At 52.7% G+C, this 15,977-nt stretch overlaps 1 protein-coding gene across 2 annotated transcripts in view; it reads left to right on the top strand.

The window, feature by feature from the left end:
* The window catches only part of SYNJ2 (synaptojanin 2), a 74,830-nt gene that overhangs the window by 6,494 nt on the left and 52,359 nt on the right, over positions 1-15,977 (top strand). For both annotated transcript variants that reach the window (XM_081141085.1, XM_081141086.1), the window contains exon 2: positions 14,501-14,587. In XM_081141085.1, the coding sequence (XP_080997211.1) occupies positions 14,501-14,587 (87 nt within the window). The remainder of the gene's footprint in view (positions 1-14,500; positions 14,588-15,977) is intronic.

The following is a 15,977-nucleotide window of genomic DNA, read 5'->3' on the forward strand; positions in this document are numbered from 1 at the left end:
AGTTAAGGTGAGCGTCTCCGCGGGCCGCCGCCTTTCTGTAGTCACTGCGGGGACTGACTGCCGATTGGTGATCGCAATGTCTGCTAAGAAGCAGCGGCTGCTTCCCTGGGCTCAGGTCTGACCCCAGAGGGAGTGATGCCACCAAACCCTTCTTCACCTGGCTGTTCTCCAGCCTCTCGGCAGCAGGGACATGACCTGAAGCCTGGCTCTGCTCATGCCTTTTTGTCTTGGGGAATTGGGTTAAGCCCCAGACCTCAGAATCCTAATGTGACAAAAAATGAATGGCAACCTGTATTGCCTTTCTACTGAGATTCTGTGTGTGTGTGTGTGTGTGTGTGTGTGTTAAAAACTTAAACACTAGCATAGCAAATAAGAAACACCACTACTTCACACACCTAGTTAAAATTATAAGGAATAAGAAGTACAGATTGGCAGTTACAAAGTAGTAAAGGGGGTGTAAAGTACAGTATAGGGGATATAGTGAGTGATATCATAACTATGCACGTATCAGATGGGTACTAGACTTATCAGGGTGATCATTTCATAAGTTATATAAACGTCTAATCACTATGCTGTACACCTGAAACTAATATAATATTGTACGTCAACTGTAATTGAAAAATAAAAAATTATTAAAATAAGAAAATCACACACACACTACCCAGAAATTTGAATCTTAGGAGAAGTGATCTGGCAACTTAAAATCTAAGATGGCTCGGATCTAAGTCTGAGCTTAACCTAGGAATCTGATGCTATGCATTTTTTATTGGATACTTATGAATTAATTAAAATGCATAAGAATATCTGTGCTTCATTCTGCTCCTTTCCTGTAACCAGCCAAAAAATATAAAAAGCCATAACAAAGTTTAAATTAGGAACACAAAGTACGGTATTTATTAAGACATCATAAACTATGCTAGTTCAGTAATTCCATTAGCCAATCCTTACTAATATGCATTGCTATTCTTAAACTTCCTTTTATATTGCCTTTTTTTTTTTAATAATCTGGACTGGGGTGGAGTTTGCGTGTCTGGGCACATGCAGTCGTTTCTCATCTGTCTGTTTTAACTGACTGTGGTTCCATGAATCTTACCCATGGCTGATAAATATTCTATGCTGGGAACTCTCCCTTAGCAGAGGAGACAGTTCTCTGCAGCTCCTGCTGCCCGATTTAGCAAAACTGGGGTCAGGTGGAGCCAAGCTAGTTCCTGCTGGCAGCAGGGAGGGAGCAGAGCACTGTCACAGGTGCTTGGGCCCCCAGAACGGTGACGCTTGTGTCCCCGCCTGTTTCAACAATGAGTTTCTATTTTTTTAAATGGTGTGAGTGAAGAAAGGAATCCTGGAAAACGAGGGCTGGCAGTAACTTGCTGCCTGCCCAGGCCTGAGCCAGGCCCGTGTAACAAGGTCCATCTGCGTAGTGTACCTGCTTGTCTTGTCACCGAGACCACTGGGAGGGGGCTGCCCCTGAACCAGGAGGGGAGGAGCGGAGGTCAGACACATCTTCATGGGTAACATGGGAGGTTCAGCAGTGGGCCTACAAGAATGGAATCCATGTTGAAGTTTTGTCTCTTAAGTGGACAGATATAATCTATTTCTCATTCCCAAGGGCTACTTGCCTCTTTCTCCAGACAGACTACAAAACAGTATTTTGGGGGGAGGGCTGAGAGGTTTTATCTGGTAGTATAAATTAATTTTAATCACAATTCTATCTATCTATCTATCTATCTATCTGTCTATCTATCAAGTTTTGATGTTGACAGGGAAAGAGGTATAATTTTCATTAGGATGTTAAAAATTTTGACAATACCAAAGACCCCAGGGTGCCTGTAATGGGGACACAGGGGAAGGTCTAGGCCTCCGTGCCAGGTTCTGGGCCACACAGGGGGACTCCTCCCAGCTGTGTGGTGTATGTGGCGTGTGTGTGTGTGTTTGTGTGTGCGCGCGCGTGTGCGTGTCTGTCTGTCTGACCTCCCCTTTCCAGCCCCATCCCTGCTTTCCAGGCTTTGACTGTGTGTCTGAATCTGTCCAGAGGGGACACTCTTTCCTAATTCTCAGAAAGGCACTGTATGGGCTGGAGGCTGCCCTGGAGAAAGTCACTGGAAAAGGCTTTTTTCTAACTTGCATGGAAGTAATAAAATGTTTGCACCCCCACAGCATAGGAACAAATGATGTAAGACCACATGCGTGAAGTGAGAGATTACAATGAAATAACGTTGCCTGCAGAGGACAGCTCCTGACCGCGGGGTTTTGGGGGGGTCTTGACTTCAGCAGCACCCCCTCCATTCTAGGTTTCTGGTTCAGGTTGCTGCTGGGAAAATGAGGTTACTGGGAGCTTATTAGAATGTCATCTTAGGAGAGAACACACACCCAGAAGGAAGGCTTTAGGAGCGAGCCTATGAAAGGGGGTGATCTCTAGAGGAAGAGCCGTGTGCCTTTAGTTTGGTCACTGCCTTCCTCCTGGGCCCTCCAGGAGAGTCCTCCACTGTGTGGCTTCTCTCTTCCCCTCCTGAATATTCTTGTCTTTTGGGAGTGGATGATAAGATTTATACACTTTGAAAATCCAGGAGACACATCCTGAACTAGCTGTGAGTGCAGCCATGTCACATCTGGCATTTGTCTGTCAGTACTCCTGGAGATAGATGGACGGACAGACAGACAGGTGTGCACACACACGCAGACGTCAGCGAGGGAGGACAGGTGGGCTAAGACTGGGATGGCTGTTGGAGCTGGGCGATCGGGCTCCGGTTGTCCATTAGACTCTGAATTCGTAGGCTGGCTGCTCTCCAAGCGCAATAGATAAACTTGATAGCTTCCCGTCGGTGGTCAGTTGGAGTATGTTATGGGGAAAAGACTCCGCTCCCAGGGACAGCAGTTTCTGGGAATAAACATAATAAAAAAAGTGAGGCCTAAAAGAAGAAAGATATAAAACTTTACTGAAGCCCCAAATAAATGAAAAGTATACCATATTTTGGGGATAGGAACATCAACAATGTAGACATATTCTCCAGTTTATAAATGCAAGTATCTGAGTAAAATCCAATTAAATTCCAGTAAACAGGAATTTGATATAAAACTTAATAGGCTAATTTTAAAGTATATCGGGAACTCCCCCCTATTGCATTCCTATTGTAATCCCCCCATTTTGGTTAATGGCAGCCCGTATGAGTAGGGCAAATGCTCAGAACAAGGACCTGTGAGTCACCTGATCCCACTGACCTCCGAAGCCCCATCCAATCCACCAGCAAGTCCAGACCCCTCTCCTCCAAATATATCCGAATCCCACCAGTTTCCCTGCCACTGCCCAGCATTAATCCAACCACTACCCTCTCTGGCTTGGACTGGCGGTCACCATCTAGCAGGTGTCCCAGTGCCACTCCTGGAGCATCCCCCAAGTCCCTGCACAGTGGCCTGCTCTGCCCGGGCTCTTCCTCCAGCCTCACCTCCTACATTTCCTGAGCTCACTTCCCTTCACCACCCTGGCTGGGTCCTGTCTCAGCATCTCCACTCTTGCTGTGCCCTCTGCCTGCGATGCCCTTCCCCCTGACCTCTGCCTGGCCGCCACCTCCTCAATTCAGGCCAAACGCAGTGACTTCGGGAAGGCCTTCCCGAACACCCAGCCACCCTGGCAGGACCAGCCCATGGCCTCCACACCCCAGCTGAATCTATCCATCATCTGTTTTCTTGTCTTCATGGCACTTACACCGGAATTATCGTCTTTATTTGCATGCATTGACTGGCTGGTGAGACCGCAGGCTCCTTGGAGCAGGATGCTGTGGGTTATGTTGTGTCCCCAGAAAGACATGCTCAAGTCCTAACCCCTGGTAACTGTGACTTTATTTAGAAATGGGGTCTTTGCAGACCTAATTAAGATGTAAATTAGGGTCAGGTCATTCTGGAGCAGGGTGGGCCCTTCATCCACCCAGATACAGACTGGAGGAGCAGGAGTCAGGGGGCCACCAGCGCTCTGTTCCACATCTTCGAGCTGGTTATGTGGTGTGTTCATTTTGTGAAGATTCGTGGAGCTGTACACTTAGGATTTGTTCATTTTTTTGTATATGTTATACTACAATAAAAAACCATTTCTTAAATCCGTCAGGATTTTTTCCCTGTATGACTTCTGAGTTTTGTGCTTTGCTTAGAAAGGCGTTTCGTACCGTAAAACTGAATGCTTCTCCTATATTTTCTTCTAATACTTTAAAAGTTGGATTTCTTTACACTTACCTCTTAAAATACCTCTGGAATTTATTCTAATGTATGATACAAGGTAGGGCTTGTTTTCCCTTCCGTATGGGAATCTGACATTTGTTTAACTCTCTAGATAACACTGCTTCGGGCAGAAATGACCTTGCCTGGCGAGTTGCTCCTGTGGAGGGAAGAGCCATAAACTGGGCACCAGGCTCAGTGCTTCCCCACTGAGTTCCAGCTGGCACTGGGCCTGCCCCTGGTGAACCCTGGAATCTACACCTTTGGGGTTTTGTAAGGGATATGGGGCCCCTGTGGGCACGAGACTTTAAGCTGGGGGGGAGGGGGCAAGAAGCTAGTTGAATATAGTCTTCTCAAAAGGAAAAGTCCAAATGGCCAGGACAAGGGAGCCACCCAGCCGGCCCTGCCCCACCTAGTCAGTGTTGGACGGATGGGTGCCGGTTCTCTGCTCTTCTGCTCCGTGTTCCTTGCTGTCTCCTGTGATTAAGGGGGAGGCTCCGGGGAACAAACAGCGCACTCTCTTAGTCACCCCTCCCTCCTGGCCCCACAGCTGTGCCCTCACACCTGTCCCCCTCCCCTAGGCCGACCCCCTGCCCAGGGGACATGTGGATTTCTCTGGCACAGGCTGCCTGGGCCAGCCCCCAGGCTTCTGGACACGCGGGATGTGCCTTGTCCCCGCCACGGTCGGCGCTGGGAGCCTGAGGGTCGGGCTGTGGCAGGACCAGAGCCCCCTTCTCTGCTTCCTTCTGTCCTCCTAAGTCCCTCAGACCCCCTGCCTGGTAGCTCTGCAGCCCGCGACCTTAGCCTGGGCTCCTAGCGCTTCCCGCCATTCACTCCCTCCATTCTCTGCCCCCTGGTTTTGCTTAGCTCCTGACCCACGGGAATTAGCTCGCATCCGTGGAGACCATCCCCTTCTGCACAGTCCCCACTTTCTAAACTGCACTGTCCGCACTCGCCAGGTGAAGTCCCCAGCCCGCCGGGGAAATGTCGCCTCCGCTCCCTGCGCGCCCTCGGGATGCTGAGCATCGGCTTGGCCGTCGCAACCTCCTAAGGGGTGTACAGTGCTGCTTGGCAATTTTATTCCATTTTCCTGGTCATGTTTCCCTTCTCTCCAGGACACCTCTTTCACATCCTCTCAAGCCTGCAAGGCCTTGTCCCTCCCAGCTAATGGTTTTGCTTCCTATCTCACTGAGAAAGTGAAAGCAAATAAAGAGGACTTTCACCAGCCCGTCCCCGACTGTTTGCCCCGCACTGGCCTCCAAGGCTGGCACCGCCTTGCCCCTGTCACAGCTGATGACCTCCCGGTGATTCCACCTTTCGCTGGGTCCTGTCCCCTCTCACTTTGAAGACTTTGCTCCCACAGTTTCCCCTTTCCTTCCTAGCTAGGCCATTTCCACCGTTACATGAACAAACTGTTATATCTCAAGAAACCTTTCCTCAACCCCCACCCCTTTTCCTCCTTCCCCCCTTCCCCCTGGGAAGGGGTCGTTCTTGGGCGCTGTCTCCACTCTCCCCCCCTCCTTTCTCCCTGATGCAGGGCCAGCCAGACTGTGGTCCTTGCCACGCCCCTGAAGCCTGTTATCAACATCCCCAGAGACCCCCACCTTGCGGATCCCGCACAGGACCGACCCAGCAGCATCGCCCAGGTGATCCCACCTCCTTCCTCTAGCGATGCTCCTCCTCCTGGTCCTGTCCCTGCCTTACTGCCATTTCCCCAGGGCCTAGAGCAACACCTGGCACACAGTAGGCATCTAGAATCCTCAGGGAGTGATGGAATCGAAGTGTGAAAGGGTGTGGCTCTCCCCTTCCCTCCCTGCATCTCATGTAGCATAAGAAGATATATATGGGTCACACTACATGGCCTCTGTGTGCGTGTGTGTGTGCGTGCAGTGCACACGCATGGAAATGGGGCTCCTGTGGGAGAAAGGACGCACTGAGGAGAGGTTGTAGCAGAGCTGGGGGGCCTTCATGTGGAGTGATAACCTGAGTAAGGAAGAAGGGAGGTACCCGGGAACTGGTTTGGCTGGTCTGTTGGTGAAGAAACTGGAACAGAAGCTGGGAGGGGAACCTCCAGCACCAGCCCAGGCCTGGACCTAATTTGTTAGTCACACAAAGCAAAGTGAAGGTCTTGTTGCAGGAGGAAGTGCCACACCCGGCCTTGGTCCAGGAGGAGCCCTTTGGGGGAGGGGAGGGGAGGGACTGGGGTCCAGGAGTGAGATCTGTGGTCAGGCCATGGACCATTGCCCAGAAGGATCTGTCTCCCCACACGTGTGTAAAGAGAGCACGTGCACATCTGTAGAGAGAGGGGTATTTTTGTGCTTTATTCGTATTCCCTGTTGGGTGGGAGGCCCCACGGCCATCCCAGCCCTCCCATGTTGCACCATCCTAAGGTATAAGGAACTGCTGATCAGGGCTTGGGTCCCTGTCCCTGGTCTGCCAGAAGCTTGTTCATCACTGTATCAGTGCTGAATTGAGGCCTGGATTCCCTCTTTTTTAAGGAAAAAAAACCAAAAAACTCAACCACGACGGCTCTGCATCAAGCCCTCTTGTCCGAGGAGCCGGCCATATCCTGCGCCTAGTAACCTCAGCCTGCTGACCTCAGGCAGGGTGGGGTGTGAGGATGTTTTCCCAGCTGTGGCCACAGCAGAGGATGACTTTTCCTCTTATTTTCTTTGGCTGGGTTCCGCATGGCTTGGTGGGAGGCAGGGCCTTTGCTTAGGTCAAACTTTCGTGAGGACCCCTCCCCGCTGGCTCTTCTGTGTGGCCTGGACATTTGGGTGAGGGAAGGAGATGCTGGGGAGGGCAGGAAAGTTTCTTAGCGCCTGACGTGTCCGCCTTGTTGGCTTTTGTCTGGGCTTTCCAGCTTCTGTTTCAGACTGATGTTTTGATTTCCACTGTGCTTAGCAACGCTCAGCAGCCATGCTCTGCCCCCACCACCACCCCCAGGAAAATCATTGTCTTTCTGAAGAGCTGCTTTAGCTCCAAACTGATAACTCTGGAAGGAACAGCCTTGGCCAATCTGAGCCGAGCTCAGAATGAGCACATGAAGGAAACAGCGACCTTGATCTGGACAATTCTAGCCTCTTGAGACCCTGAAATACAAGAGGATGGTTTAATATTCTGCACAAGAATGCAGCCACAGATGGTACCTCAGTCTTGGGCTGTCTGCATTGTTAACTGACCTACTTGCTTTTCTGACCAGTGGGCTGGGCTTTGCTGGAATTTCCTTATGGCATTTGATTATGGAAAATATTATGAAAGAAACAAAAAGAAAATATTTATGAAAGAAGGAAGCACGTGTGGTTGGTTTGAGTATTATCTGGACTGGCTGTGTGCTGGCCAGGAACACAGCCTACCTGCCCTGGGTTTTAGGAAGCAGCCTCTGGCGACTGGGTGACTGCCGCTCCTTCTGAGGCCGGCCCCCAGCCAGGATGTCTGATGACAGAGCTCTGTCCTGGGATCCAGAATTCAAGGCCAAGTTTGCGTTGCTCCAGGGCAAACCACTGGCTCCCTGCAGGCCTCTCAAATGGGGGCTGCTTCCTTCCCCTCCAGTCGGCCCACTGGACCCAGGGGTGGGATGCGTGTCCCCTCGACTCCTCTTGGCGCCTCCAGACACTCTCCCTCCCTCCTCCATCATAGCACTCAACTTTGAACCTCAGGAACAGCACCCACCAGGCGGTCCTTCTAGGCTCCTCTAGGCATCCAAACTGTCGACACCCCTCTCGGATCCTCTCGGATCCAGGACAGGAGCCACAATCGCTGGCAGGGTATGACGGGGGCATCGGGGGCATTCTCCAGAGGCTCCCTCACACAGCCATCCAGAGACCCCAGCACGGCCCACTCACCTGGCGTGGGTGCCAGGGCCACGTTGCTGGGAAGTCTCCCCCCCCCCCCCCGGGATCTGTGTCAGGGGGCCGAGCTTCCAGGGTCTCTCAGAGGACAGTCCCCACGTGGTCCCATCGCTATAGTGGTTCATCTGTGGTTCTTTTCAGTCCAGATCCTTCTACCAGTCGGGTTTATTTTTATCATAAGCCATGTTGTCTAATAACATAGACAACTTTTATCAAGTTACCATGGAAACAGGGCTGGAAAGTGAACCTAAGGTCAAATGCTCTAGCAGGCCGTGGTAACCCTTCGCCCACACATATCCAGAGGCCACGTCACCTACACCCCTCCTCAAGCCTGCCTGGGTCCTTGGCGAGTTCTCCTCCCTCCTCTGTCCGTCTCCCCGATGCTGAGTCCCGCCCTCACTCTCGGTTCCTTCAGTCGCATGGTGACCCTTCTGAAGACCTTGGCCTGCAGTTCCCTGGCCTCCCCTCCCCCGTGAGCGCACCCTCCCCCTGGCTCGGCCCCTCCGCGGCCCTGCCCTGCTCCTCGTCAGCCAGCCGGTCAGACGTCCCTGTCTTCACCTTCCACCTCTGTCTTCTCAGCTCATCCCTCAGGAATTCCCCGATTCCAGCCATCTTGGACCCTCCTGGGCCTGCGATCCCTTGAACCTGCCACCTCTGCACAGTCCTCCCCTGCCCTACACCTCTCCTCCCCCTTTACTGGCTCACGCCCTCCCCTTCCGCCCTCCTCTCACTCCTCTCCTGTTAGCATGGACGGACTGTCTGGCAGGCGAGCCCCCAGCCGTGCATCGGGTTCCACTGACCACTCGGGGGCACGGCCCCAGCATAGCCTCCGTCCCTCCCACTGCGTCAGTTTTTACCTCTCAGGTCATTTCCAGCAGTGTGCACACTGGGTGTTAACCCCCATTTTAGAGAAATCTTCTGACCTCACTGCCCCCCCATGACCTCCCAATCTCTCTCCTCTGTACTCACACACATGCACGCTCACACGCACACACACATGCACACACCTGTACACATGCATGTACACACATGCACACGTGCACATGCTCATGCACCAAGTTCCTCAAAGAATTGTCTCTGCTCACTGTCTCCATTTTCTCTGTCCCTCTTCATTATGGTTTTGCCCCTCGACTTTACTGAAACTGCTCCTCGGTGGCCCACCAAGGCCTCACTAAAATAACGATCCCTTATTCTGTCCTGGGACAGAGCAGCATCTGACCCCCTGATCCCTCCTGCCTGCCTGACACACGTTCTTTCCAGGCTCCCAGGACACCACACACTCCTGGTTTTCCTGATATCTTTTGGCCATGTCTCTCCGTCTCCCTGACCTTTAAACACACTTCCCTCCCTTCCCCCCCAGGTGGTCTCCCCCCCTTCCCCCCAGGTGGTCTCCCCTAATCTCATGATGTTAAATACCTTCTGTTTGCTGGGGATGCCCTGGTTCCTGTTAGCTGGACTTCTCTGCTGGGCTCCAGACCGGCTCTGTCCTTGATTGCTCCCTGGCCTGAGCTCCTGCTGCTGCACCCAGACCTGTCCTGTCAACCACTGACAGGTGACAGACACTCACCTGTCAGTGGTTCAGGAGACAGATTGGCGTCACCCTTGAACCCTGTCTCCTCTCATATCCCGCATCCAGGCTGCCCACAGATCCTGTGCAGATAGTTAATGATGCTAAGGAACTATGTTTAAGTTCTTTTAGATGTGATACTGATACTGTGGTTATGTTTTTAAGAAGAACCCTTATCTTTCGGAGATTCTTACTGAAATATTTATAGATGAAATACCATGAAGTCTGGGCTTTACTCAGAATAACCTAGCATAGTGATTCTCACCGAGAGGACTCATTCAAACACAGGTTGCGGGGTCTTCAGCCCAGAGTCTCTGATTCAGCTGGGCTGGGGTGGGGCCTCGTCATTTGTACTGTTTCTAATGCTGGGTGATGCTTATTGTCTGAGAACTACGTTCTGAGGCCCTGATCTCAGGGGTAGGAGACTGGGGAGGGTAATGAATGAAATAAGGTGGGGCCTGAGCTGGTTTTGAGTACATTGCATGTGGGTGCATAGGGTTTATTACACTTACTCTGCCTTTATTTGGAAATTTCCATAATAAAAAGTGTGTGTGTGTGTGTGTGTGTGTGTGTTTCCAGAATTTGACTGTTTCTCAGCACTGCCACTGCTCCCACCATGGCCCCACTAGCATCATCCCTTGCCTGAACCATTTTCATGCCCCCTAACTGGTCTCCTTGCTTTCTCCACTTACCCCTCTGGTGTCTGTTCTCAACATAGCAGCCAAAGTGACCCTCAAAACACTACAAGGGCTCCCTCTCACTCACAGTGAAACCCCAAGCCTATTTATGACCTAGAAAGCTCTTTATAATGTGTCCCCCACTCCAGTTCCTCTGTTACACTTACCCTCTCTCTGGTCCTTGAATATGCCGGGAATGCTTCTGCCTCAGGACCTTTGCATGTGTTCTTTTGGGCCTGCAGTGCTCCCGACTCTTCACTCAGCCTTCCCTCTCACTTCCTTCAGGTCTGCATTCAAAAGTCACCATTGCAGTGAGGCCTTCTCAAACCTTTTATGTAAAATTTCACACGCACGCGCGCACGCACACACACACACCCCACTCCATACCCCCTTCCTTGCTCACTGTTTCTCCTTAGCTCATATCACTGTCTATACTATGCTTACTGGCCTTGTCTGTCTGTCCTGGCAGGAAGCTTGCAGGGTACCTAGCACTGACTAGGCCTTTGTGGATGTGCCTCGGCAGTGCCCCTGCGCCAGGGTCCCACCCACCGGGTTGGCCTCCACTCTCACCACTTATCCTTCCATGACCCACGTCCCTCCTGGGCCCCGGCAGACTCTGGTGCGCAGGGGCTGTGGTCTGTTTGGCTCACTGCTGGACCCCTGTCCCAGGACAGTGCCAGCCCCAGGAGGTTCTCAGATGCATGTTTGTGGATGAATGGCGGCATCCTGGGGCAAGAGGCGGGTGAAGACGAGGGTGGCAGAGTGGACAAGAGGACTCCCTTAACAGGCTGGACGTTCATGGCCATTGGCAGGGGAAGCAAAAAACAATCTCACAGGGAAAAACCCACAGGAAATGCCACGGAAGTGGGGAAGATGGGAATGTTCTATTTTTGAGACATTAGCAGGGAAGGACAGAAGCTGCAAACGGGCAGGCGAGTACAGTCTGCAGAGGTGTGCTCTGCCCACACGGTGCTTAAAATAAATTGGATTTGGTATCAACACTGAAAAATCAGCACTGTCCTACTTCTCTTGAAAAACTGGAGACCTGCTGGCACTGGCTGGCATGCCTGACTGGGAGCAACTGACCACTGCCCCATTGGAGCTGGGGGGTAGCCTCTGGCCCCCAGGGGCCCTTCCAGCCACTTCCTTCCTTCATTACCTGCCCGGTGCATATAGACATTTGATTTGGGAGCTCTCTTGAAGAGCAAAATGGATTTCTTCTTCCTTCAGATCTAATGAGGACATGTTGTTTGGGGCCAGCAGGGTCGGTGATTTTGGAACAGGCTGCCTGGGAGGCCAGGCCTTGGGGAGTGTGGGACTGTGTCATGGGGGTGGGTCAGGCAGATGTGGAGAAAAGGAAATAAGCTTATTGGAGAGACAGTGTGCAGGGGAGTCTGGGCTTTCAAAGGACTGGCTCACCAACTGAAGAGGCCGCCAAGTGTTATGGGCTCAGATGTGTCCCCAGCATCATATGCTGAAGTCCCAGTTCCCCACACCTCAGAATGTGACCTTATTTGGAACTAGGGTCAGTGGAGATGTAATTAGTTGAGATGAGGTCATACTGGAGTGGCATGAGCCCCAAATCCAGTATGACAGGTGTCCTTATAAGAGGAGAGAGACACAGAGGCCCGTAGGGAGAAGGTGGCTGTGTGGCGATGGAGGCAGAGACTGGGGCGATGCAGCTCAGGCTGGGCTGGCGGCTGCCCCGAAGCTGTGAGGAGGCCGGGAGGGCTCCCAGGAGCCTGCAGAGGGAGCGGCCCTGCCCACCCTTGCTCCCCGGACCGGAGCTTCCAGGACTGTGACACAGTAGCGTGTCCTTTGAGCCAGCCAGTTTCTTTCCAGCCAGTCTGCTCGTGGAGCAAAACCAGGTCCTCTCACAAGATGGTCAGGACCACTGAGGGCACAGCACTCTGAGAGTTGTCACAGGGCAAGGCAGGTACAATAGTGTTTGTATTAGGGAGTTGATCATTTACAGGATCGGAGGGACCAGGTGGCCCCGTGGCATGGGGCTTGTTTGTTTGTAAAATATGAAGATGAAAGGTCGTTTTATTCGTGTTTGTTTCATTCCCCCGGGGCAGGGGATGCGATACGCGCTCTGGCGGTCTGTGGCCCAGCGGGCGAGCAGTCAGCCTGTTTCCACAGCCTCTCCTGGGGTCTGTCCCGTGTACACAGTGTGGATTTGACCACTTTCCCGAGTGGTTCTCTCCTCTCCTGTCCGGTACACAGGATTCCCTTGTCTTATGGTTCACAGGCTGAGGATCGGGGGTGCCAAGGCTTCAGGGTTCTGTTGGAAGGCCTCGTAAAGCTCCTGGAGTTGAAATGTATATATTTTGGTGTCAGGATTATTCTCTTGCATTTATCCACTTGTCTACTGAGCTGGGGCCCAGGAGCTGCCCGTTTCCCGCTCCCTGGCTCTGTGGACTCAGAAGTGCCACGTGGCACCGTGCATATAGCCTGCAGGAGGGACATTCACCGCCACCTGTGAGGTTGGGGTGTAACAGGACTTACCTGTCCTCCAGCAGGGAGCAGGCCTGTTTCCAGGACTCCATGGGCACACGGCAGGACAGTGCCAGTCCCTTGTCATTGCCTCTATGCAGAGGACACTGTTCATCTCGCTAGGAACAGATGCGAGGACGGAGAGGATGCCTTGTCCCTGGGCCTTCCTCACTGTGGGAGCAGGAGACCCGTGGGCCCCTAGGATGTCCATGTCCTATCCCCTGGCTCCTGTGAATGTTTCCTTCAGTAGGAAAAGGGACTTCGCAGCTGTGATTAAGTTAAGGGCCTTGAGATGGGGAGGTTTTCCGGGGTGATGTGGGTGGGCCCAGGATACTCACAAGGGTCCTAAAAGATGGGAGAGGGAGGCAGGAGAGAGAGCGTGTGAGGTGTAAAGATGGGAGCAGGGCCCAGTGACTTAATTGCTGGCTTTGAAGAGGGGGAGGGGCCAGGAGCCAAGGGGCCTCTAGAAGCTGGGAAAAGCCGAGAGATGGATTCTCTCCCACAGCTTCCAGGAGGAACACAGTCCTGCTGACACCTTGATTTTAACTCAGTGAGACCCCCTTCAGAGACCTCTCACCTTCAGAATCGTAAGACCACTAATGTGTGATGTTTTGAGCCACAGAGTCTGTGCTCATTTGTTACAGCAGCGGTCAGGACTAATACATCATTCCACCGCCTGCCCCTCCAGCTGCTCTCCTCCTCTGAGGCCTGTGGGCGGGATGGGCGGGACTATGGTCTCCCAGTCCTTTCATAATTATCTTTAGGTTATTCTGCCCCTCTCCCTGAAAACCCAATCAATCAGAATAATTCATGTGAATGTTGGGTAGAAATGTATTAAACTGGTTCTTAGTCACATAACTCTAGAGATTATACAGACTCTCCCAAAAGCTCCCCACACAGCTGCATGTGGGCAGGGCCTTCCCCATCACCCCCGAGTTCATTGAGGCTGAGTGACTGCTTTCCGAGGACGTCTCCCTTGTGGGATGTGCCAGGTCTCTGTTTGAGGACTCACCCATGTTTCTGTTTCGCTCTGTGCATTTGGAGACATTCGTCTGAGAAGGGTCTAGAGCCTGCCTGTAGCCAGCATGTCTGTGGTGTCATTGGAAAGGTGGGGCTCCCTGCCCCTGAGGGTCCTTCCGTCAGCTTGCTTTCATACCTGCCCCGGGGTGTAACTGCTGAGGGGGGAGGGCTTTGCTCATGCAGCTCGCTTTGAGGTTCACTGTTCCCCAGTCTGGGGTTCCTGGGGACCCAGCCTTCTGTGCAGCCTCCCTGTGGGTTAGCAGCTCCTGGGCACTGCAGAATGAAGCCCCCAGTGGACAATTTAGGAAGGAAGGTCCTCCCCAGCAGGTGATGATGACTCACTCCTGTTCTGAGCATGTCAGCCCTGGTGCAGAGCAACAGGGTCAGGCCCAGGGCACCTGCTCCCAGCTCAAACCCTGCACCTCCAGCCAGCCGGGGATGCCCCTCACCCTCTCCAGCCCCCAGGAAGCTGTGGGCGCTCGCAGAGAGCAAGCTTTCCGTGGGGAGCTCTGAATGTCTGCCGCCTGGTGATTCGCTGATCGTGAAACCTCCACAAGCATTACTGGGGGCCGAGCCATTGTCTCTGCATTTTCTTTTTCGAGTGGGTGGGGAGCCATTGGAAGGCTGCAGTGAGTGAACTCCGATGGGAGGCTCGGGCTGATGTGTGTGATGTGTTTGTCCCCTAGCTCCGGAAGAGAAGGAGGTCATCAGAGGCCAGTATGGGAAGCTCACCGACGCCTACGGCTGCCTGGGGGAGCTCAGGTTGAAGTCTGGTGAGTGTCCCTTCCCACGGAACAGCAGCCGTCAGAGCGCCTGCCAGCTGGGCAGCGCCTCTCCTGTTGGTTTGGAAAGATTGCCAGATTCAGGCGTTGTGTTTTAACTGTTATGATCTTTTAAATGTTTATTTTGCTGAGCCTGCTCTTCCATTCCAGGAAGGTCAAGGTGAGTGTAGCCCAGTTCTCACCTGTCTGTGTTGCTTCTGGCCTTGGGTGCAAAGAAAGCTCACCTTTGTTGTTTTCCTGTCAGGATCTGAGCATCAGTGTGTATTGGGGGGGGGGGGGGTCTGCCCAGGGGGTTGTTTGTCATTTACAGGGGACCTATACTCTGTACTCTAGAAGGGTGGATGCCAGAGGCCTCCTGGACAGGCTGGTCTGGGGCATTGTTGGAAAGGAAAGCCACCAGGACCTGAGTGTCAGACACTGGTGGGGGGGGGGGAATAAAGCTAGAGGAAAGGAAAGTATATCGCAAAATGAGCCACTTGGTCTGATTAGAAAAGGCAGAGGGCTTATAGGAACAAGTGAGCATCCTTGTCAATATGAGATCGAGGTGCCCAGCAGTCAGCCAGGCTGCCCTTGGGGGTGGCAGCCTCCTCTTGGGGCTGCCGAGTCACCTCTGCACTCCTGGGCCTCATGGTAGCTCTGGTGCCACCATGCCCTTCCCTCTGTCTCAGTCGGCTAATTATGTTGGCCCCACCCAGTATTCAGTGAGTTACGGGGCCAAGACTGGAGCCCCTGTGGCATTCCTGATTCTCGGTCCTGCAGGGTCAAAACAGGAAGGGCTGTAGTTCCCGCAGCCCTTCCGAATCCAAGCACAATGGCTTTCCCCAGCCGAGCACGTCCATCTCCACACCTCCCTCAGCTGCTGGTTTCTAAGCCCCCAGAACAGCACTGGTGTTTGCATTGTTTTCCTGGGTCTCTCATGGGATGATTTTTCCTGAACTACGATGATGACGTTGATAATTTCTGAACAGTGCTTAGGAAAAGCACTCAGTACCCACACGACAAAGTGCATTTAGTAAATGTCCATTCTGTGCCAAGGACAAGGTAGACATTATGTTACTTAATCCTGCAGATAAGCAGTGTGATCATGCATCTTCACCCCTGTTTACAGTAAAGGAAACGTGCTCAGAGAGGTGAAGTAACTTGCCCAAAGAAGCTCAGCTGGGATTCAAACCTGGACCTGGCTGCCCCCACACACTTGCTTTTTCCATGAAAATGTGCCACCTGCCAGGGTTTTTCTATAGGACTCCTCCCACCCCAGTGATCTTTCTGAGGCTGCGAGAAATTCCTGTGGCCCCACCTCAATCCTGACGGTGTGAGGGTGGCAGGTGGCCTTGCACAGTGCTCACCCGGGGCCAGGTACTGCTGAGTGTTTTAACTGATT

This window comes from Miniopterus schreibersii (genome assembly GCF_964146895.1).
Source record: "Miniopterus schreibersii genome assembly, chromosome: 6".
In the NCBI taxonomy this organism is placed as follows: domain Eukaryota; kingdom Metazoa; phylum Chordata; class Mammalia; order Chiroptera; family Miniopteridae; genus Miniopterus; species Miniopterus schreibersii.